Genomic DNA, 23,029 nt, shown 5'->3' on the forward strand with positions numbered 1-23,029 from the left:
GCAACAGAGCAAGACCTTGTCAAAAAAGAAGAAAGAAAGAGAAGAAAGAAAGAAAGAAAGAGAAAGAGAGAGAAGGAAGGAAGGAGGGAGGGAGGGAGGGAGGGAGGGAGGGAAGGAAGGAAGGAAGGAAGGAAGGAAGGAAGGAAGGAAGGAAGGAAGGAAGGAAGGAAGGAAAAAAGGAAGGAAGGAGGGAAGGAAAGAAAAATAAGCACAGGATATGAACAGACAGTTCACAGTAAAGGAAACACAAATAGCTTTTAAATAGACCCGGTGGGCTCAACCTCACTCAGAGTAAGAGAAACGGAAGTCACTGGGATACCGCTGTTCACTTACATGACGCAGAAATATGAGAAAAAAACAGTTAAGGTAACCAGTGCTTGTTGCTGCCGGTTATCTTTCCCTAGATCACTTACCTGCACTCCATGAAGCTTTACTCCTGGATCATTATATACACCCTTGAACATTTGTCCCTGTCATAATTCTTGATTATTTCAATGTCAGTATAGACAGATAATTCTTCCAATGCACTCTCTTCTCCCTTCCGTGAGCATCTTTTCTCCAAGGATCTTATCTCCACCTTCCCTGGCCACACATTACCAATTCAACCCAGAATCCCATCTGCAGGCAACCCATTCTCCATGCAGCTAATATCCAGCTCAACCCCTGTCTCATATCTCAACTCCAACAATTCTTTGGCCCCATCAGAATTGACGTCCACACTCTCATCATACTCCTCTCTTTACCCAGCTTAAATCTTTTCATTTTAAAAAAATAAATATCCCCTTGCGCATACATTTCACTCTCTTGCCCTCTCATGTTTCCTTCTACTCAACTGACAAACCCCTAACTCTGGTTTTATGCAACCACTCACCTATTCTGCACCTGCACCTGTGCAGCTCAACATGGCTGGAGAAAGTTATCACCAAATTTATGATCATAAATGTCAGGGATACCCTCAGTGCTGCTTGTCAATCACATGACATTCATCCCCCTGGTTCACTCACTCTCTGGGATAACTACATCACGCCCTCTAGTGTCTCCCTCTCTATCCTTACCTTCAACTGTTGACCTTGGTTCTTAGTTCACGGAGAAAACAAAGCAATCAGAAGAGAACGTCCAAGCTCCCACTTGGATATACCCATGTATCCACTTCTGTGTCCACGTTCTCTGTCTTCCCTGCTTTTCCATGGATGAACTGCCTATGCTCCCAGCTAAAACCAGCCTCTCTATCTGTGCACTAGGTCCCATCCCTTTTGCCATCTGAAGGATATAGCTTCAGCAATTCTCCCCTCTTTCTTGCATCCTCATTTTTCCCTTCCCTCCTGGCTGTTTCTCATCAGCATATGAGCAAGCTACATTTTTTCTAGGCCATACACTGTACTCCAGCCATCATCTGATTCCTTTGATCTCTTTAGAGCAAAACTCAAAAGAGTTCCTCTACTCATTGTCTCCAATCTCTCTCCTCCTGTTCTCTCTTAGACACAATCCTATCAGACTTCTGCCTCTCCACTCCACTGAAGTGGCTCCTGTGGCAGTCACCAATATCCTCCTCATTGCTAAATCTAATGGTCAGTCCCTAGTCTTTGTTATCATATCCATGAGCAGCACTCGACGCAGATGCCTCCTTCTTGGAACATTTTCTTATCTTGGCTCCAGGACATGATACTCCCCTGACTTCCCTCTTACCTCACTGTTCATTTCTTCTCATTCTCCTTTGCTGGTTCCACGTCTCAATGACCTCTAAATACTAGGCACCCCAGGATTCAGTTCTTAGGCCTCTTCTGTTTGCGATCAATACTGATCCCTTCGATGATTTCATTCATTCAAATTTACATCTGCAGCCTGAACCTTTGTCTTGAGACCCATCCTCATGTTTTCAGCGGCTTTTTCAGCTCCTCACTTGGATGTTTAGTGAACATCATAAACATAACATGCTCAAACCAAACTCCAGATCTTTCTCCTCCAAAACTTGCTCTTCCCCAAATCACACCTTTCTCAGGAAACTCCATCCTTCTAAGTTGATCAGGTCAGAAACCTTGGAGACATCTTTGAATCTTTGACTCTCTCTCTCTCTCCTTCCATAACAAATCCTGTCAGTCCTGCCTATGAAATGAAATGTACACAGAAGGCAGCTGCTTCTTACAACCTCCCCTATAGTATCCCTAGTCTCAGCTTCCATCATCCTTCACCTGGGCTATTGTACTGGCTTCCTAACTCATCTCCCTGCCTTGTACAGGTCATTGTCAACATGGCAGCTACAGTGATCTTGCTATAATATAAGCCAGGTCTTCTCATTATCAACGCTCCTCAATGGCTTCCATGTCATGCCAAAGCCCTTACAGTGATCCACAGGCATGGCCTACATGCAGCCTATAAGACCCTGCATGGTCGTGCCTTCCTCTGCCTCATTCATTATTTCTGACAGCATTTCCTCCTACTATCTTCTTTGCTCCAGCCACCTGGGCCTCCTTGTTGTCCCTTAAATACCGCAGGCACACTCCTGCCGAGAACATTCTTCCTGCAGATACATAATACATCACTCACTCCCTTACTTCCTTGAGGTCTTGGCTCAAATGTCATCTTTTCAGTGAGACCTTAAATACCCTAAAGCTTCAAACCTCCTTTCCTAGGCACTCCCAGATCTTCCTCAATGGCTTTATTTTTCTTAGCTGTTATCACCATCTAACATGCTATGCATTTTACTCATTTAGTTTGTTAATGTCTATTTCCCCTACCAGATTGTAAGCCCGTGAACACAAGGCTTTTTGTCTATTTTGGTCATTGCTTAATCCACAGCATATAGAAAAGATCTTGGCACAGAGTAGATGCTCAAGAATTGTTGATTGAACAAATAAACAAAAATACTTAATTGGCCAGAGTGTAAGGAATAGGCATTCTCAAAATTGCTGGTTTCAATGCCGTTGGTATAACCCTTACAGAGGTCGAATTGGCAGTAACTATCAAAACTACAAATGCACATATTCTTTGTCCCAGCAATTCTACTTAGTAATAGCCTTCATATAAATTTACACATGTGTGAAATGACACATGAACAAAGTAATTCACTGCAGCATTTTTAAATCCCTGAAAGGGATGAAAACAACCAAAATGTCCAGCAATAGCCAACTATTTAAATAAATTATGGCATACCCATACAATGAAATATTTTGCAGTGGCAAAAAAAGAATAAGGAGACTTCTTGCGTCCTGATGTAAACTCCCAGATCTAAATTTTTCAAGCAAAAAGAAAGGTGCTGAAAGTTGTGCTTCCCGCCACCATTTTAATTTAAATTTAATTTTATTATTATTATTTTTTAGACAGGGTCTCACTCTGTTGCCCAGACTGGAGTACAGTGGCACAATCACAGCTCACGGCAGTCTAGACCTCCTGGGCTCAGGTGATCCTCCCACCTCAGCCTCCTGAGTAGCTGGGACCACAGATGTACACCACCATGCCCAGCTAATTTGTGTGTGTGTACTTTTTGTTGAGACAGGATTTTACCCTGTTGGCCAGGCTGGTCTCAAACTCACCAGCTCAAGCAATCTCCCTGCCTCAGCCTCTCAAAGCGTTGGGATTACTGGCATGGGCCGCTGCACCCAGCCACTGTCACCATTTTTATAAAAACAAAAGGAAAGGGTACAAAAAGAACATATAACTGTTTTATTGGATATGTGCAAACTGTCTCCGGAAGGATAAAACAGAAAATGGTAACAGTGGTAGCTTATTTGGTGGAGAATGGATGGGTTGGGAGACAGAGGTGGGAGACAGTTTGCTGTAAACCCTTTTAAACTTCTTGAATTTTTGCACCTATGAATGCTTTTTCTTTTAAAAGGAGAATAAGATATGGCTTACGTTCCTATACGGAATATCTAAAATACATCGTTACCAAAAAAAAAAAATAACATGTACAGTATGCTCTACATAGGGGTGGAGGGAGACTTACTTTTCATTAATTACTGTTTCATACCATTTGAATTTTGCACCTTATTTATGCATTTCCTCTTCAAAAAGAAGTAGGCCAGGCACAGTGGCTCATGTTTGTAACCCCAGCACTTTGGAAGGTCGAGGTGGAAGGATTGCTTGAGCCCAGGAGTTCAAGACCAGCCTGGGCAATAAGGCAAAACCCGGTCTCTACAAAAAATACAAAAAATTAGCCAGGCATGGAGGCGTGTGCTTGTAGTTCCAATTACCTGGGAGGCTGAGGTGGGAGGATCACTGGAACCTCGAAGATTGAGGCTGCAGTGAGCCATGACCACACCACTGCACTTTAGCCTGGGTGACAGAGTGAGATCCTATCTCAACAAAACAAAACAAATACACAAAAAAGAAAACAAAGAAATAGAAATCATGTTGTGCAAATGCACTTTCACATACATCACCTTGACAACTCTGTGACCAAAACCCACCAGCTGTTTCCCCACTTTTCCAGAGAAGGAAATGAATGTTCAGAGAAGTCAAGTCAGACAGCACAGGGGTGAACTGGGAACCTGAACCCGGTTTTTGCTGACATGACCATGCCGGCCACTCTACCTAGGCAACCCGTCCTTGAGTGCTGGTTCCTCCCCTCCCTTCCCACCTGCCCTCCCTTCCCACCTGCCCTCCCTTCCCACCTGCCCTCCCTTCCCACCTGCCCTCCCCGGCTCTTTCTCTTAGGGAGTTGGGGAAAGCAGCTCCAGAAAGTTGGCCACCAGGTGTCTCACTCAGGGGCCATGGCTGGAGGCTCCCTGGTGCCTGGCAGTTTCTCTCTCTGCTCAGAGCCACCCAATTTGGTGCCCCGGGGAGCTGGCTGCTCCGCTCCTTCCTTGAGCCTTGGTGCTCCGTGGTTGAAAACAGCCGCCCCTCCCCCACTCCCCTCTGAGCTTCCAGGCCCCCTCCCCGAGTCTGTACCTGTCAATGATGACAGGGTCTGAGGGCGTCTCATTCCGGTTGCCACAGCTCTTCCGGTCACAGCACCGGCTGAAGGAAAGATAAGGAAGGAGGGAAGGCGAAAGCCAAGGAAGGAGGTGGCCATGACAGTGTGTGAGTTGTGGGGGGCGAGTTGAGGGTGCTGATGTCCTGTCTCAGTTGTGGAATCCCTGGGCTGGAGGGGCTCACTCCCAGGGCCTTGGGGAAGAAAGGCTGTGGCTCCTCCGCAGGGACCCTGAGAGCCTAGCCTGGGGTTGATTGAGGCTGGCCAGAGAGCCCTGCCCCAAAGGCACCTCATTCCTGGAGGACTCAGGAAAGGGCAGGTGGCAGGTCACCTACGGGGTCTCTTTCTATGGAAACACAGTCCACGCAGAGACAGGAGCTCAAACAGTGAGCTCATGAATGACCACAAAGTGAATCTTTTCTTCTTTTTTTTTTGAGACAGAGTCTCATTCTGTTACCCAGGCTGGAGTACAGTGGCGTGATCTTGGCTCACTGCAACCTCTGCCTCCTGAGTTCAGGCAATTCTCGTGCCTCAGCCTCCTAACATAGCTGGGATTACAGGTGTACACCACCATGCCTGGCTAATTTTTGTAATTTTGGTAGAGATGGGGTTTCACCATGTTGACCAGGTTGGTCTTGAACTCCTGACCTCAAGTGATCTGCCTGCCTCAGCTTCCCAAAGTGCTGGGATTACAGGCTTGAGCCACTGTGCCTGGCCAATGAATGGCCACAAAGTGAATCTACCAGTGAAAGCAGCATCCACACCAAGAAGTGCTGCGTGGCCAGCAGCCCAGATGCCAGTCATACCTCTTCCTTGTCACTCCCCTTTCCAAGGGTAGCCACAGTTCCAACCACAGATTTATTTATTTTAAGTTTATTTTACTTTATCTTTTTTTTAGAGACAGGGTCTGGATCTGTCGCCCAGGCTAGAATGCAGTGGTGCAATCATAGCTCACTGCAGCCTTGAACTCCTGGGCTCATGCGATCCTCCTGCCTCAGCCTTCCAAGTAGCTGAGATTACAGGCACCTGGCTACCAACCACAGATTTCGGAACCCTGTTCTCTTTTCCATGCATCAGGAACTGCCTCTGAGGACCCTGTATGACTGGCATCTCCTGGGGAGACCTTACTAGAAATGCCAAGTTCTTGGATAATGGGGAAAAGGGAGCCAAGAGCTGTGCACCCCCCCACTCCCACCCTGCCCCACCAGAGAGCTGCCCTAGGGTTCAAAATTTCCTCAAAGATTAGCTTCTCAGCTAATCCCAGAGGCCTTCCCAGGCCCTGTTCCCACATCCCCAGCAGCCCTCCCCTAAGCGTTATTAGCTAAGCTTCCCAGTGGCGGCAGGAGGCCTCTCTTACAAAAACACTCGGAGAAGCCACATAAACAGGCCAGGCTAATGGGGCCTCAAGGACCCTCTCCTCAGCCAGCGCTGTGCCCAGGGGCCTCACCCCTCCCTTCATCACCTGCCACCAGGCTTCTCCAGGGAGCAGCAGCAGAGAGCAGCCACGGGCAAGGGCGGCGAGGGGGCAGGGCCTGGGTGGAGTCCTCGGCCACGCCTTGGCAGAGGGGCGAGGTGTGAGTGACATGGCCATCTCACCTGCACATGATCTCATGGGTGAGCAGCACTCGGCACATTTCGGGGTTCTTGTCCTGCCCCTCATAGATGATAGCCTGGGGAGAGGGAGGTGCACAGGCTGGAGGGGAAGGAAGCTCCTCTGAGGTGCAGGTGGCAGCACGGACGGGCCTGGCATCTCCCAAGCCTAGGCCCAGGGAGACCCTGCCCCAGGGAAGAGCACACCCTCTGCCTTGCTCTGGGCTGCCCACGTGGAGGATAATCCCTCCTCCCAAACCGGACCACCACCGGCTGGCAAGAATGGTATGAAGTCTGCAGATTCTGTCCATCTGCAGGCAGCCCTTTCCAGAGCTGGCTCTGCTTGGGGCAGGGGATTCCCGAGGGCTCCAGGACCAAGGTCAGATGGCTGGTGGGTAGACATACTCCTGTGCCCACCCAGCACCAGGCCCCTCCCCTCCCCCAGCATCCTCCTGTGTGCATCCTCCATGTCCTGGCGGACCTCTGCTTCTGTTGATGAGTGTTGTCCTTCTCAGCTATCCCTGCCAGCCCAGTCAGCTCCGAGGGCTGCACAGCTGCCTCTTCCCCCTAGATACCTATTGCCTCTTCCCCTATACCATCCCCAGCCCAGGCCTGGTCTTCCCCTGGGACTGCTGCATCACCTGCTCACCAGTCTTCCAGCCTCCCTCTGCCCAGAAACAAGAAGTGAGCTTCCTAACTGCAAATCTGCCTCCCCAGTTTATAACCCTCTGTGCCTTCCCCCGTTTGTGGGATCCCTCTCTCTGTCGACTTCCTCGAACCCCTTCCACACCTATCCCCTAGACAGTTCCACTGGGCACTGCCTGGCCTGCCTCCCCCAGCCCAGTGGCCATGGGTATTCTAGAAAAACCATTCTTCCCTCTGCCCTGGGATTGGGTGGAGGCTGCCAAAAGACCCTGCCTGTGTAGGAAGCCCAAATCTCCACCTTGCATTCCTAGCCCACTAATCTGGCCCATTTGAGACTCAGCCCCCTCCTTGCCAGTATGCACAGCTTCTCTGAAAAGCCCTGAGATTTGGGGCCCTGTCTTGGCAGACTCCATCAGGGCCTATTCAGGTTTCAGTTTCCTCCAGCTCCTTATGCTGGCCTCTGAACCTCCTTCCCGTGACCGTCACATCAGCAAGGTGCTGAGGGTCTGCAGTGGAAATTCTCGGGGCTCTGCCCACATCCCCTTTACTGGACACGTGCACCTTCCCGTGGCTGTGGCTGATGTCTGCTGCAGAGGGCTTCCTCCTGAGAACTGCTCTCAGTGGATAGGAACTGCCTGGTCTGAAAATGTCTGGGAGGTTACGTGCTACCCTTAGGAGTGGTTCCCAGCCAATGACTAATTGATACGGGGTACAAAATTCTGGTATTTGCTTCGAGGGGGGATATGTCTGGTGCCACTCCTTCTCCAGAGCTCCCTGTGCAGTTTTCTGTCCAGCCTGCCTCCCTCCCCTGCTCCCGGCAGCCCCTCCTAGCTCCCGAAATGAACTACCTGCACCTGAGTTCCCATCTAAAGCTGGGCTGCTAGGAAACATGACCCAAGCCAGGGTTTTTGCACAAATATTGTCTTTTCTAGAACAGACGGCAAGAGCCACACACCCTCCGGCACAGGCTGGGGTGGGAACTGGGGGAGCTAGGCTGATGGGGCCAGAGGGCATAGGGAGATGAGGCAGGAACAAGGAGGCTCACTCAGACCAGAGGGGGGCAGGGTCCGGAAAGAGAGTGGGATGGGCCTCAGCATCCCCTGCACTGACTCACCTGCTTGGACATGGAATCGATGAGACGCACATAGAGGTCTTGCTCCGTCCGAAGTCCTAGGATGGGAAGACGGAGAGGGCTTGCTGCCAGGGGAGCACAGGCAGCCTCAATGATCAGACCACATCACACCCTCCCCAGACCTGGCACGTGGGGCATTAGGTGTTGCATGATGCTGCAGTGCCCAGACTTCAGGGGCAGGGCCAGGCAGGGCAGGGGTTTCCACTCACCATTGTTATACACCAGTCGGAGGCGGTAGTGGATCCCATTGTTAGTCTTTTCCGCCCCGGGCTCCTGCAGGGACAAGATGGGAGGATGCTCGGGAGCTCAGGGATCCTCCAGCCTCCCTCGCCCACCCCCTTCTCCTAACCCCAACTTCTTTCCCACCCTTCCAGCCACTCAGCCAGCATCCATCCATTCATCTGCCCCAGTGTGTATGTGGTTGTGGGTTCCCTCCCGGGGCCAGTCCCAGCCAAGCCCACGAGCCTCTCACTCGGTCCTTTTCCACAAAGTCGATGAAGGCTGTGCGCTCCACCTCCACGGGCTGCCCCTGACGGTCGTACATGGCCAGCACGAAGTGGAAGAAGTTGGATTTCCTGAGGTTGGAGGGAGGCTGCTTCTCAAAATGTGCTCGTGCCAGACCCACGCCACTGTGGGAGGAAAAGAGCTGGGAAACCACTGGAAGGGTCCCCCAGTGAGAAAGACTCCAGTGCCTCGGGCCAAGCAGGCATGCTGGCCAGGACATGGCTCCAAGATGCCAAGAGTTTAATCCAACCAGACAGGCCCTTTCCAGCCTGACCAGGGCCATCTCGTTTCCAGACAGAGGTCTCTCAGCACTGAGGGCATCCCAGCCTGCCCCCTGGAAAACAAGAGGCACAGTGGTGACTGCAAAGGAGGAGACCCTGTCAGCCTACCTCCCAGGCTTTTCCTTAGGCTGCACATTTTGCAAGGCCAGTCTCCAAAATCAAAAGTATGAACCAATCCATCTTTCTGACCAGAAGCTGTTGTGACTGCCCTTTAGGGCTTCAAGGAGACCCAGGGGGCCCTAGAACAGATATCCCACTAAACCCCAGCTCAGGCTGAGGCTGTCATGAGCCTGTGGTGTTGCCTGGGGAATGATGATGTCCATCAGACCCTTGCAGACGTCAAACTGGTTCAGGACCACTAGTCTGCCTGGCCTGGGCCCTGGCTGAAGGTGGGGAGCACCCCCAAGATGTAAAGGGACCTGCCTCCAGGCTTTGGGAGAGACAACCACAGGCTCCCTTGGGCAGGAGGAATTTCTCATCTGGCCTTGCTAAGGGATCTCTCCTGGCTCATCAGAAACCATGCCCAGAAGCAAGGCCAGAGTGAGAGCAGGAGGAAGGGATTCCCTCTTCCCCAAATATCCCCTGCATCCCAATGATACACCAGGCACTGGACACACGGCAACAACTGGGGCTGGAGGCAAATGCCTGGAAGAGGGGAGAGAGACAGAGAGGTACGACATCAGACAAAGGGGCAGGTGCCCCCCGAAAGATGTCACCATGCAAAACACTCGAGAAGCAAAGGAAGAAAATATTAATTCTCTTTATGGGAGATGAAGGGAAGGCTTCATGGAATGGTGACTTTTCCCTAAGTCCTTGAGGAATAAACAGGAGCTCAATAGGTGAACGAGGAAAAGGGCAGAATAAACAGCATAAGGAATGGCTGGATGTGTAGAGGCTGCTGCTGTACCGCAGGTGTCGAAATGTGAAGTGAAAGAAAGTTTGTACTGGAAGTTCGTGCCAGATCATGAAGGGACACAGACTCCGGGGGAAGGGGTTAGATTCTCTTCTCTGAGCCACGGCCTTCCAAAGTGTGTTCCTTAGATCTCTCATGGCTCCAGAGCCTCCCTTGAGAAAAGGGTGCTGTGGCCAGACATGGGTGTATTTGGGGGGGCCTGGGACACCCTCCAGGAATGGCCCCTGCTTGAGTTGGCTAGGGCTGGTGCTCTGCACGAGTGGGAGCCAGTCTGCAAGATGGTTCCCAGTGATCCCCACTGCCTGGGATTCATGCCCTTAGTTAGCCCCCTCTTGTATTATGTTGGGATTGGCCTGTGGGGCCAGTAGACTATGGCGGGAGTAATAGCATGTAACTTCCAAGGTTAGATCATGAAAGCACTGCAGCTTCTGCCTTGTTCTCTCTTTTGCATTAGTGATTCAGGGGGAAGCCAACTGCCATGTCTTGAGGACACTCAAGTAGCCCTATGGAGAGGTCCACAGGGAGAAGAACTGAGGCCTCCTGCCGATAGCCAGCCCTGACTTGCCAGCATGAGCAACCTTGGAAGCAGATCCACCCGCCTCAGTCAATCCTTCAGACGACTGTGGCCCCAGCTCTCATCTTGCTGCAGCCTCATGAGAGGCCCTGATCCAGAACCACCAGGCTAGTCTGCTCCCTTATTTCTAACCTCAGAAATTGTGTGATAATAAATATTTGTTGTCTTAAGTTGCTAAGTTTTGGAGTCCATTTTTTTTTTTTAAGATACAAATTTGAAGACAGAGAGACTTGGACTCAAGATCTGCCCCGCCTTTTTTTCTTCAAGGCAGGATCTCACTCTGTCATGCAGGCTGGAGTGCAGGGTGCAATCACGGCTCACTGCAGCTTCGACCTACTGGCTCAAATGATCCTCCTGCCTCAGTCCTCCAAGGAGGTGGGACTACAGGTGACTCCAGACCCAGCTAAATTTTTAATTTTTTTGTAGAGACGGGGTTTCGCCACGTTGTTCAGACTGGTATTGAACTCCTGGGCTCAAATGATCCTCCTGCCTCAGTCCTCCAAGGAGGTGGGACTAGAGGTGACTCCAGACCCGGCTAAATTTTTTAAATTTTTTTGTAGAGACGGGGTTTCGCCATGTTGTTCAGACTGGTATTGAACTCCTGGGCTCAAATGATCCTCCTGCCTTGGCCTCCCAAAGTGCTGTGATTACAGGCATGAGCCACCACGCCCAATATGGAATAATTTTTTTTGAGACAGGGTTTTGCTCTGTCATCCGGGCTGAAGTGCAGTGGCGTGATCATAACTCACTGCAACCTTGAACTCCTAGACTTAAGCAATCCTCCTGCCTCAGCCTCCCAAAGAGCTGGGGTTACAGGCGTGAGCCACCATGCCCAGCTTGGAGTAACTTTTTTTTTTTTTTTTAGACAGGGTTTTGCTCTGTTGTCCAGGCTGGAGTGCAGTGGTGTGATCTCAGCTCACTGTAGCCTCAACCTCTGGGGCTCAGGCAATCCTCCTACCTCAGCCTCCTGACTAGCTGGGACTACAGGCACGCACCACCATGCCTGGATAATTTTGTTTACTTTTTGTAGAGATGAGGTCTCCATATGTTGCCCAGGCTGGACTCGAACTTCTGGGCTCCAGCTTTCTCCCATCTTGGCCTCCCAAAGTGCTGGGATTACAGGTGCCAACCACTATGCCTCGCCAAATAACACCCTGCTTGCTTGGCTACGGAGCACTTTTGTTGAGGGTCATGGCTTGGGAAACATGACTAAAGGCCACTAGAAAGTTCTGAAGCCAGGCAAGGCTTAAAGATGCTATGGGGGAAAGGAGGGTGCAGTGTGGAGGACAAGTGAGAGACTGTTGCAGGGATGCAGGGGAGGAAAGAGGATGGGGAACTGCCTTGAGGGCCACTTAGGTCAGCTTGCCCAGGTGCCCATCATGAGCATGCTCTGTGACAATGGCTGCCACAGTCACCACTACTTACTATTTTTCTTCATATAACTTCAAATCAATTTATTCTTTTACTTGACTTCACGCTAAGCCATAACATCTGGGATGTCATGGGCATGAGGCACTTGCTATTGCTTTACACATACAAATTATAATAAATAATAAAATGAAAATGTTTCCTCCTCTTGAAAGCTTGCCCCGGAGCCTCCCTCAGTGGTCCACATGAAATGCTGACTTAGGAGGTAGAAGCTATAAGTCTTCTTGTCCCTGATCAAGATGGAGGGGGGCACCTCCAATACCTTTTTTTTTTTTTTTTTTTTTGAGACAGGATCTTGCTCTGTCACCCAGGCTGGAGTGCGACAGCACAATTATAGCTCACTGCAGCCTCAACCTCCTAGGCTCACATGATCCTCCTACCTCAGCCTTCTGAGTAGCTGGGACTACAGGCATAAGCCACCACGCCCAGCTAATTAATTTTGGAAAGATGGGGTCTCACTATGTTGTCCAGACTGATCTTGAATTCCTGGGCTCCAGCGATCCTCCTGCCTTGGCCTCCCAAAGTGCTGGGATTATAGGCTTGAGCCACTGCTCTGCTCAGCACCTTTCTTTCTGACCACAGATTCTTTTTACAGATGCTCCTTTCCCTAGGGAATTCACTGTCCCTCCATCCTTCCCTGCTCCCTCCACCCCCTCGCCCTCAGGCTGCAGTCCTTTCAAGTTGAGGCCTTGATCGCCCCTCACCCGCTCCCCAGCCAGCAAGAGGCAGGGAAGCCCTAAGAGGGCTTTCGATCACAGCGGGGCCCTGATTACTGCTGATGAATATGCTAATGAGGCCTCAACCCTGAACTCCTCCGTCCTGCTCCCAGGACCAGCTTAACTTGAACTCCACTGGGGATGGGTTCCAGGACCACCTAGTGGGAGAGAAGGTCAGAGGAGGTGGGTTTGTGAAGCAACCCCAGGTCCCTGTGGCTTTTTATCCTGTCATCCAGCCCAGCGAAGGGGCCTGGAAGGCTCTCAAGCAGCGGGGAGGGAGGCTGTAGAGAGAAAAGGAGGCCTTGCCAGAGGAGTGGTGGGTACTGAGAACAGAATCTCCCAGACCACTGGACATGCCCTTTCTACACAGACACCCTGCAAGTGCTCAGGCCAAATTCCAGACTACTGCAGCATAAATCAAAGATGCTGGCTTGAGCTTCCTGTCCCACCCAAATATCAGCCATTCCTGGGTCCTGGAAGCCCCCCAGCTTCTGACAGGCTGCTGAGGACCAGACCTGGGAAGACTGGCATAAGCCCCAAGCCAAGTTTCCTTCACAGGGTTCAGCATCCCTGCAGGAGGGGATTACACAGGAGCGAGGGCACAGGGACCTGGGGAGGGGGAAGACAGCAGGTTCCCCTGGGGTCTCTGGGCCAGCATCTCCCGCCAGTTGGGGGCATGAAGGGGCTTCCCTGCTTTGCATGCCTGTGCCCTGCCTCATAGTAGGTTTGGTCTCAGTCCACTGCCCTGAGGCAGCCCAGAGCGGCATCCTGCCCTTTCCCAGCACGGCTCAGTGGGTCTGAGGCACACTCATCCTCCCAGGCTCACACCCACCGGTGGAGCAGCACTGGTTAGTTTACAGCTTCAGGAAAAGATCCGTGCAGTGGACAACAACAGGGCAGTGTTAATGACAGCCCCAGTCCCTTCCAACCAGAGGAGGACTGCAGAGTGGGCAAGAGCCCTACAGCGCACATGAGGCTGCTCCTTGCCTGAGAATGTCTCCAGTTCACCCTGTTCATAGCCTGCCAGGCTTGGAGAAGCTCAAGGCAAGATGAGTAAAGGATACTTCCTATGAACAAGAGACAGAGAAGGACACAAGGAACAGCACATTGCAGGGAATAGGGCTCGAGAGCAACAGAGGCAGGTGTGGACGGTGCCTCCTTCTCCTAATTGATCCCATGCTGGATAAGCAAGAAACTCACACAGCAAGGGAGTGGAGGTACCAACCGTGTATCTGGGCAGTGATTTGGAAACACTGGGGTTTGGGGGTGAGACAAAGATGAGAAGGCAGCCTATAGAGGGTGCATTTTCAACAAGTCCACACTGTGGGCACCTGGAGCTCCATCCCATGGGGAACTCTGGAAACAGCATGGAATGTATGCCTCAGCATTATCCAACCAGAGGGATGGGTGAGGGAGCTGGGGTATTTATCCACCAACTCTAGTCAGTCACTGGTGGAGGGCTTCTAGGGCTGTTACTTCTCAGGTACTTCTGGGCTGCTGTGCAAGTGGGCAGAGCAGGCTCTGGTAGCCTGAGCAAGTCCTCAAGCAAAGGGAAGCAGATAACAGCGGAGGAGGCAGACCCTTGACCAAGGGTCCTGAGGGGATGTGGGTGAGTACCAACTGCCAGCTATTCAGAGGCCTGAGGTATGATGGATGCCAGTAAAGCTACACCCCCAAAGGTCTGAGTGCAGCTTGGCAGGTATCAGTTTACGACAAATACAAGTAAGAACTGCCTCACCTGGCACATGTAACGCTGGTGCCCATAATTCAGAAACAGCTTATTCACTTAGCATCATTAGCGAACAAACCATGCCACATAAGCGCCTTTTCCAGAGAAATGCAGCTGAGTGACAAAATCAGCCACATTAACCACTTTTGCAAGACTGCAAAATGAATTATACATTTCCTCGCTTTCTTAAAAAGATTGTTTCAAGCACAATGTTCAAAACACTTTCTTCTCAACTCCAGAGTGTCCTGAGGCAGTGGGACATTTTCTCCTGCACTAAAGAACCCAGATTTGGGAAGAGAATATGCTCACTTTTTTTATTTCCACCGTGCCCCACTCACCTCCTTCCCATCTTTCGTTCTTAAATAGGCCGAAAATTAAAGGAGATTGAGACACCAAAAAAGATTTACGTTGCACAGATGCATTTTGGTCAGAGTCAACATGCTTTGTAGTGAGCATGGGTGTGCATGGACTTCCTGAGCACTGTTAAGAATCCAGGTTCGAGGCCGGGTGCGGTGGCTCAAGCCTGTAATCCCAGCACTTTGGGAGGCCGAGGCGGGCGGATCACGAGGTCAGAAGATCGAGACCATCCTGGCTAACATGGTGAAACCCCGTCTCTACTAAAAAATACAAAAAAAACTAGCCGGGCGAGGTGGCGGGCGCCTGTAGTCCCAGCTACTCGGGAGGCTGAGGCAGGAGAATGGCGTAAACCCGGGAGGCGGAGCTTGCAGTGAGCTGAGATCCGGCCACTGCACTCCAGCCCGGGCCACAGAGCGAGACTCCGTCTCAAAAAAAAAAAAAAAAAAAGAATCCAGGTTCAAGCCAATACCAAGGGCAATCTGACCTTCACAGCCTAGGCCATTCAGGTAGACTGTGCTCCAGAGTGTACGCAGATGACTGTGGGGAGAAGCGGGAAGCTGCAGACGTGTCTGACTGCTATTGCTGGGGCTGCCCAGCAGGTCCTGGGAGATGCTCCTTTGCAAGGCTGAGTAGGACACTCCAGGGCCCTTCTCATGGCAGCTGCTCACCCCTGCCACAGCATAACTGTCTGGTACAGACAAAGCCCCCCTCACAGTCTCTGTTCTCTCTTCCCAAGGCTACTCATGGCTCTTCACATCCTTGACTACATGCTTGTTATAAATGTGAGCAATTTAGCCACAGCCAGCTCAAATCCCACAGAGGACAAATGACCGAGGCTGGAGCCTTAGCCTCCTCTCAGAGGCACCCCCAGGCCTCTTGCCTTCCCTTCTCCCCACCAAATCCTAACTCTTGGCTGCCTTGATAACTCAAGGTTTTGAGCTGTGCCTTGGCCTGGGCCTAACTTGTCTTTGAGTCTGGGATGCTGGGGCTACAGGGGACAAGCCCTACTTTCATCAGCAATAGGGGAAGGCTCCTTGTTGACACCCCTCATCCCAGGAAGTGGAAGGAGCAAAAAGAGTATGACTCCTGCATCTCATCCCTTTCCACAGATTTCCCCAAAGTCTCTCTCTGCCAAGTGCGGCTCTTCTTAGCCCCATCCTGACAGGGCTCCATCAGTCCCTTTCCTCTACATCCTCGCTTCCTCCAAGCATCCCGTTGGGCCCCACTCTCCCCTGAAGGCTTCCTCTGGACCCCGGGACTGCTGATGATGATCAAACTGGGCCTGGCATTAATGCCCCAGACAAGATCTATTGGCCTGGCCCTGCCCAGCCCCTGACATGCCAACCCCTGGCCATGCTGCAGACTGGGGAAGATAAAAGCAGCAGCTCAGTGGGGCACACCCACCTCAACAACGCTTGCACAGGGAGGACCTGGTGGCTGCAGAGAGCTGCCCAGAGCCTGTGTCCAGATGGTCCTGCCGGAGATGAGGTTTGGGTCTGTCGGGGGGGGTCCCTATTCCCTCTTCCCACTGCCCCAGCTCACCTGCCCCAGGAAATTGGTACAGTGACCAAAGTCCCTGAAGGGGGTGGAGAGGAAGCAGGAAGGATCTCACAGGCCTGCTCTCCCCCTCTTCCTTTGGCCCTCAATTCCACCTAAAGACTCCCCACTCCACTGCTCTCTGCCCACCCTCTCGCCACCTACCCACAGGCCTGCCTGCCAGGTCCCAGGCTGAGGATCGGCTATGAATTATTAAAGCAAACAAAAGCATTTCCTAGCAGGGATGCTAGCCTGCAGCTGCTTACAGGAAAGGCAGCCCCAGCTGGCCTCCCTCTCCGGGGCCCTGCTAGTGTGCTGGGACCAGCTCCAGTGGGAGGGCTGGCCTGGGTCCTCCAGGGGTCTCCTCCAGAGGGAGGCCTGGCCTGGGCCCTCCAGAGGTCTCCCCAGACTGGGAAGCATATCAGAAGGAAAGGAGAGCTACTTCGGTGCTGAGTGTGCCAGCAGGAGGACTTGGGTCTTCAGGGGAGTCAGGGGAAGAAGGGCTGGGGCTGGGCAAATGGATCTCAGAGATAAAGTCCTGTTGGCTCGGGGCAGGGGCAGGGGTCCTTGTGCAGACTTCCCTGGTAGGAAGACCTTGGGAGGAGAGGGCAGCCCTCTCCACCAGCCTTTCCATCCCCATTGCCTCCAGTTTAAGGGTACGCAGTCCCTCTGCTCTCCCTACCCCTCTTTTGCTCAGACCTTTCCTTCCTGTTGGCAGAGCCTCCCTCACTTATCTTAGCAGGACTTCTGGGCCTTTTCCTCCCCACTCATCTTCTGTAAAATCTTGGCATTATTGTAAAAGCCAAGCTGTAGAACTGGGCAGGAGAAGCTGCTCCAGTAGCTGATTCCTGGGTCAGGCAGAACCTGGAGTCTTCTAAAGTCAAGAGGGGAACCCAACATAAGGGGAGTTGGGAGCCCTCTGGGAAACATTCCTGCTTCCTCTGGCAGACTGTCATCACCCCCACCCCGCATGGACTGCTTGAGCCTGCCCCAGGTGCTGTGGACACAAGGATGAATAGACCGCTACCCTTGCCTTAAGGGAAGGCCCCAGCTGGCAGGGCAAGGAGGACCGGGACAGGCAGAGGACAGTAGATGCTGGCCTATGGTAAGCATTCGTAGGCAGCACTAAAACCACTGCCCTGGGCATGGTGGGAGGGCACAGAAAGAGCAGGTGCTGGGCTCGGTGGGTGTGGGAGGGAGTCCTGAGGCTGGTGAGACTTAATCCAGGGGACGTGCAGGTGCTGAGGGCAGAGGGACTGTTTCAATAGACCACAGCACTTAACTGGAGGTGCAGCTAATTCTCCAAGTATCCACTGCCTGCCAAGTATCATGCAGAGGAGGCTGGGGAGGAAGACTGGAGTCAGACCATGATAGGCCTTGAATGTTGGAGATATCCATGAGGAAGCAGTGGGGCTTGGGGGTTGGTCACTTTATTTTATTTAATTAATTAATTTATTTATTTGAGACGGAGTCTCGCTCTGTCACCCAGGCTGGAGTGCAGTGGCCGATCTCAGCTCACTGCAAGTTCCGCCTCCCAGGTTCACACCATTCTCCTCCCTCAGCCTCCTGAGCAGCTGGGACTACAGGCGCCCGCCACCTAGCCTGGCTAGTTTTTTTTATATTTTTTAGTAGAGACAGGGTTTCACCATGTTAGCCAGGATGGTCTCCATCTCCTGACCTCGTGATCCACCCGTCTCAGCCTCCCAAAGTGCTGGGATTACAGGCTTGAGCCACCGCACCCGGCCTACTTATTTATTTTTAAGGCACAGTTTCACTCTGCTGCCCAGGCTGGAGTGCAGTGGTGCGATCTTGGCTTACTGAAGCCTCTGCCTTCCGGGCTCAAGCAATCCTCCCACCCCAGCCTCCCAAGTAGCTGGGACTATAGGCGTGCTTCACCACGCCCGGTTTATTTTTGCATTATTAGTAGAGATGATGCTCTCTACTGTTGGCTAGGCTGGTCTCGAACTCCTGACCTCAAGTGAACGCCTACCTCGGCCTCCCAAAGTGCTGGAATTACAGGTGTGAGCCACCATGCCCAGCCTGGTCACTTTATTTGTAATCAGAGAGAGACAGGACCAGAAAAAAATACTTTGGAAATATTGCTTTGGTCCCCAATGCAGGGAAGATGGTTTTAGGGGAGTGGTGAATGGCTGGGGCTAGGCACTGGGCCAGGAGGCTGAGGTGGTAACCAGGGTGCAATTAACTTTCAAGCCAGGGAAGAAGTGGGTGGAGGGCCAGGGGTTTCATTGCTAAAAGCGGTGGCAGAGGGCACTGAGATTGGGACTAGGACACAGAAAGGAACATTCCTAAGCCTCGACAACCAGGCAACTGTGGGGTGAGGCTGAGGAAGGTGTCAAAGCTAACTCTCGGATCCCAGGGAGCCTTTTGGGAGAGCGCTTCCGTGAAAGTTTCTCAGAGATGAGAGGGAGAGAAACCAGGCATCGGATGAAGGCAGGGGCAGGGGCAGGGGGAGGAATTTTCATTGTTGCTGTTTTGGGATGAGAAGACCTGTGCAGAGGACTGACTGAGGAACAAGATACAACCGGAGTGATAACAGACAAAACGAGGAAGAGTGGGAAGGAAGGATGAAGCGGCTCCCTCTGGGATTGGGAAGAGAGTCAGCTGAACAATAAAGCGAGTGGGGGCTCCCAGTCTATGTCCTGAGACAGAGAAGTCTCCAAACTTGGGGATTAGCAGACCGAGCCTCAAGAAAACCCCTGTTCACATTGCGGAAGCCCTCTGCATCCCAGCAGTGTGGCCCTCACAATGTGGGAACTGCTACTGGACATCCCAAGCCCACTCAGCCCCACTATGTGCAGACACCACTGCTGTGGCCCATGCTCTGAACCCCACACAGACTCCAAGGGCACTGCCTCCTTCACATTTGCTTCCCCTTCATCAGACCTGCCTCTGGGTAGGCACAGAGGGAAAGAAATGGAAACTTAACTCCCAGAGGCCCCTGTCAGCACTCCTCATCCACTCTTACAAAGAGCTCTCGCCACACTGCAGGTGGTGGGGATAAAGAGGGGGCCATGTTAAGAAACTGACCGTCTCAAATTGAACAAAAAGCCAGAACCAACAGAAGATCAGGCAGGAGGTGGAATTGTAAGCATAGCACAGGAAAATACAAGTTAATGGAAAGAAAAATAGGAAGGAAATACACTAAAATGTTGACAGTAGTAGTATGAGAGAGAAGGGACTAAATTTTTTATTTTCCAATTTTTCTGGAATATAGCTATATCCCTTGTAAAACTTTTGGAAATTAATTCATCCACAAGACCCTTTCTCTTCCGGAAGAGATCAGCTCCAGAGCCCCACAGCGTTCCCTCCTGACGGCCAGGAAAGGATGGGCTTCAGTTTGCGCATGAAGCGCGGTGTGTGTCTGTTACAGGGTGAGATTGAGGCGTCCTCTTGGGTGTGAATGTGGGCTCCTGTGTCAGGCACGGTCTGCCCTAAGCCCCCCATTCAGAATCCCTTCGGGCTGCTGCAACAGCTCAGACTTCTAGGAAGCCCAGTGCCAACCCTGTCCCAGCTGTCAGCAGAGCTGCCACCTCCCTAATCCTAAACCACAGTGACTCCCCATAGGATACCTAAATGCCTCCCTCCATGGTCACCGCTGAAGGTGCAAAAAGCCAAGAGGTGCAGGTGGTTTGGGGGCAGGTCAACAAACTTTTAAAGTTCGCCTTCAAATCCTGGAGTCAATCCCCTACTAACGTTCCCAGACCCTTGCAAAGGAGTCAGAGGAGACCGGCGCGGGTGCTAGGTTCCCAGGGACTCTCTGCCTTCCACAGGACCTACCAGAAAAACACCTGAGGGAGAGGCAGGGGCCCTGCCCGGTTCTCAGGCCAATCAGTCCAGCCAGACCGACTGACGAGATGAGACCACCTCATCTCTTCGCCACTGTCCAGCCCCCAGCCGCTTCTCTGGCTCTGCATACCCCCATCCTCCAATTCTGAGGGGCGTGGGAAAGGAAAAAGGGGGCTGGGTTTCGTGCCTTTCCTGACAGAGAGTTGCGGAATTGGACAAGGAGAGGCACTGGGACTGCCCAGGAAGGAGGGGCTGGACGTTCCTAGACAGCCGGTGGCTGTGGGTCATGGCTTGGAGCTCTGCCTCTTCTCTCAGAGCCACAGACGGCCCAGCTGGGGTGGCTTTCATCGCCGCACCCGCGAGCGGCCGTCATAAATCTGCCGGGACAGCCTGGAGTGGAGGCAGAAGCCCCGCCCCGGCCCGCCCCACATCCTCAGGAGGCAGCACAGGCGCTCCGGACGGGGTGGGCGGGGGAGCTCGCTGGGGCCGTCCAGAGTTAGGGCTCCTTCCGCCCGTGGCTCCAGCAGCTCCAACAAACTGAGCCGAGGCGGCGCGGAGCCGTCCAACCCGAGCGCACCGGGTCTGGTCCCAGCGCTTACCTCTGCGCCGCGGTGCTGGCGTCCAGGATGCCCGCGCCCTGCATCCAGGAGCGCACTGAGCCCAGGCCGGCGGGCAGCAGCGGCTCCTCCTTCAGGTTCAGCCCGCCGCGGGGCAGAGCCTCCTGCGCAGGGAACATGAGAGCGCGCAGTGAGTGGGCGCCCCCGCCGCCCGGGATCCGGTCCCGCCGAGGCTGCAGGCGTCTAGTTCAGCCCGACCCGACGGCACCAGGCGCCCCCAGCAGCACAGCACCGAGTCCGGGCGGCTCAGTGCGCGCTCGCCTCTTGGGCGCTCCCTCGGAGAAAGCAAGTCCGCGGGCGCCGGCGCTGTCCCCTCCCCTCCTGGGGCGCGGGGCGGGGAGATGGAGGGATTCCCCCGCGGCCTGAGCGCTGGCGGGCGGACTGCGAGCGGGGCGGGGAGGGCGGGGAGCGGAGCCCGCACCCGGTCCGCGCGGAGGCGCCCCAGAGGCGCGCTCTGGCGGCTGCCCGGGGCCGCGGTCGTCGGAGGGGGGGCCCGAGCGCCCCGGGAACTGCCTCGGGCAAGGCGGGGGCTCGGGGCTGCCCGCCCTTTTCCCCTCGCCGCCCCCACCTCCCGCCCGCCCGCCCGCCCGCGGCGCCAGCGCGGGGCGCTGATTACCATCCGGGAGGCGGAGGCTGCGGGCGCGGAGCTCGGCGGCGGCGGCGGCGACAGTGGCGGCAGCGGCGGCAGGAGCAGCAGCAGCCGCGCGTCCCGGGGAAAGGCTGGGGCCGCGCCGGGCCAGCAGACGCCGCCGCCGCCGGCGCCCCGCGTGCCCCGGCGTCCCGGCCCTGCCGTAGCCCCGGGCGGCAGCACCTGGAGCAGCAGCAGCAGCAGCCCGGCCGATTCCCCCCGGGGCCCGGTTCCCGTGCCGCCCCGCCGCGGCCGCCGCCGCCCGCCGCTCCCCGGGGCCTGGCCGCGGGCCCGGGCCATCCCGCCGCCGCTGCCGCCGCTCCCGGGGGAGCGGTAGCCGAAGGGAGGGAGCGCGGGCGGGAGGAGGGATGTCGGGAGCGGGCGGGCCCAGGGGACGGGGGCCCGGGGGAGGCGGGGGCGGGGCGGCGCGGCCGGCCGAGGGGCGGCCGGGGACGTGACATCATCGGGGGAGGAGCGGCCGGGCCCGGGCCGCGGCGGCGGGGCGGACCCTGGCGAGTCGGTCGCCCGGGCTGGGGGCTGCGGCCTGGTGGAGGCCACGGGAGGGAACGGAAGAGCCCAGCTGGGGCCTCGGAGACCCGCTCAGGGAGGATCTGGGGCCGCGCGACGAGGAAGCCCGGCCCGAACGGGAGGTGCGCGCCCCGCAGCGCTCGGGAACCTCCGCGGCCTCCCCGTCGCCGCCGGACGAAGCCCCGGCGTCTTCGCGGACTCATCTCCCTCCCCTGGCACCCGCCGTACTCTCCGCGCCCGACGCCTTGTGCCTGGACTTGCTGCTCATTTTGACGCCTCCGAGCTTTCGCTCTTGACGTTTTTCTCCGGCGCGACTGTACTCCCGCATTTCCCCGGCGACCCTGACCTCGCTTTAACCCCAGCTAAGGACTGAAACGCCTCTGTCCTTAGGCTGGGGACCCAGACAAGCTGGACAAGTTCCCTGCATTCAGCCACCCCTATTCCTGATGCTGGGTTATCTAAGCCTAAAGCATTTTCAATTTCTGTCTGTGCCTTTCAGGAACCTCCTGAACTCAGCCTAGATGTGGGGATGGGATGGATCCTAAGGCAAGGCTAACACTTGTGGTGTGGGGTTTTCTTGAAGCAATTGAAGAGGCTTATTGCAAGTTGGACAGGTAGGCTCAGAGCCCAGCTAACCTCCTGTTTCTCCCCAGCCACGTCCCCTCTCAGATCCCATTCATTTTTTAAAATTAGTTCCTGGCACAGAAGTCATCTGGCCCTTGACCGTGGGGCAGAGACATTTCTGCCCCTCTCCCCACGTTATCCTGGCCAGGCTTTGGGCAAGCCCAGAATGAGTCCAGCACTTTCCTGCAGAATAACATGGGGGCCATCTGCCCTGCCTGCATGCTCAGACACCCCTGTAGTAACACCTTCCTGCCCCAACTGACTCCTATCCTCTTTTGGAGGGCCTCCACGTGTGAGTTAGTGTTCTGTCCCACATTGGCCCAGATGAGGCGTCCCGGGGGCACTGCTGGTTCTCTGTCATCACAGAGGCCCTCTCACCTCCTTTCTGGTCTCTTTACCACCCCTTCTCTCTATGCCTCTCCCCATCACCCGCAGGGGACTGCCATTCCCACAAGGACTCCTTCAGGTCTCAGCTTTTACCCCAGGTGGGATTATCAAACATAGGTCTCTT

The 23,029-nt window shown here is 54.1% G+C and overlaps 1 protein-coding gene across 8 annotated transcripts in view; it reads right to left on the bottom strand.

Moving 5' to 3' along the window:
• The window catches only part of EBF4 (EBF family member 4), a 70,108-nt gene extending 48,403 nt beyond the window's left edge, over positions 1 to 21,705 (bottom strand). For 2 of the 8 annotated variants that reach the window (XM_030915835.1, XM_030915838.1), the window contains exons 1-6: positions 20,721 to 21,027; positions 8,749 to 8,905; positions 8,486 to 8,549; positions 8,259 to 8,314; positions 6,506 to 6,579; positions 4,888 to 4,956 (exon numbers count right to left, since the gene is read on the bottom strand). In XM_030915835.1, the coding sequence (XP_030771695.1) occupies positions 4,888 to 4,956; positions 6,506 to 6,579; positions 8,259 to 8,314; positions 8,486 to 8,549; positions 8,749 to 8,905; positions 20,721 to 20,857 (557 nt within the window). In that variant the 5' untranslated portion in view covers positions 20,858 to 21,027. Of the gene's footprint in view, positions 1 to 4,887; positions 4,957 to 6,505; positions 6,580 to 8,258; positions 8,315 to 8,485; positions 8,550 to 8,748; positions 8,906 to 20,720; positions 21,028 to 21,354 lie in introns of those variants that run through there. The other 6 variants (XM_030915837.1, XM_030915840.1, XM_030915839.1 and 3 more) reach the window with 6 other exon arrangements.
• Between the last annotated feature and the right edge of the window lie 1,324 nt (positions 21,706 to 23,029).

This window comes from Rhinopithecus roxellana, chromosome 13 (assembly GCF_007565055.1).
Source record: "Rhinopithecus roxellana isolate Shanxi Qingling chromosome 13, ASM756505v1, whole genome shotgun sequence".
Lineage (NCBI taxonomy): Eukaryota > Metazoa > Chordata > Mammalia > Primates > Cercopithecidae > Rhinopithecus > Rhinopithecus roxellana.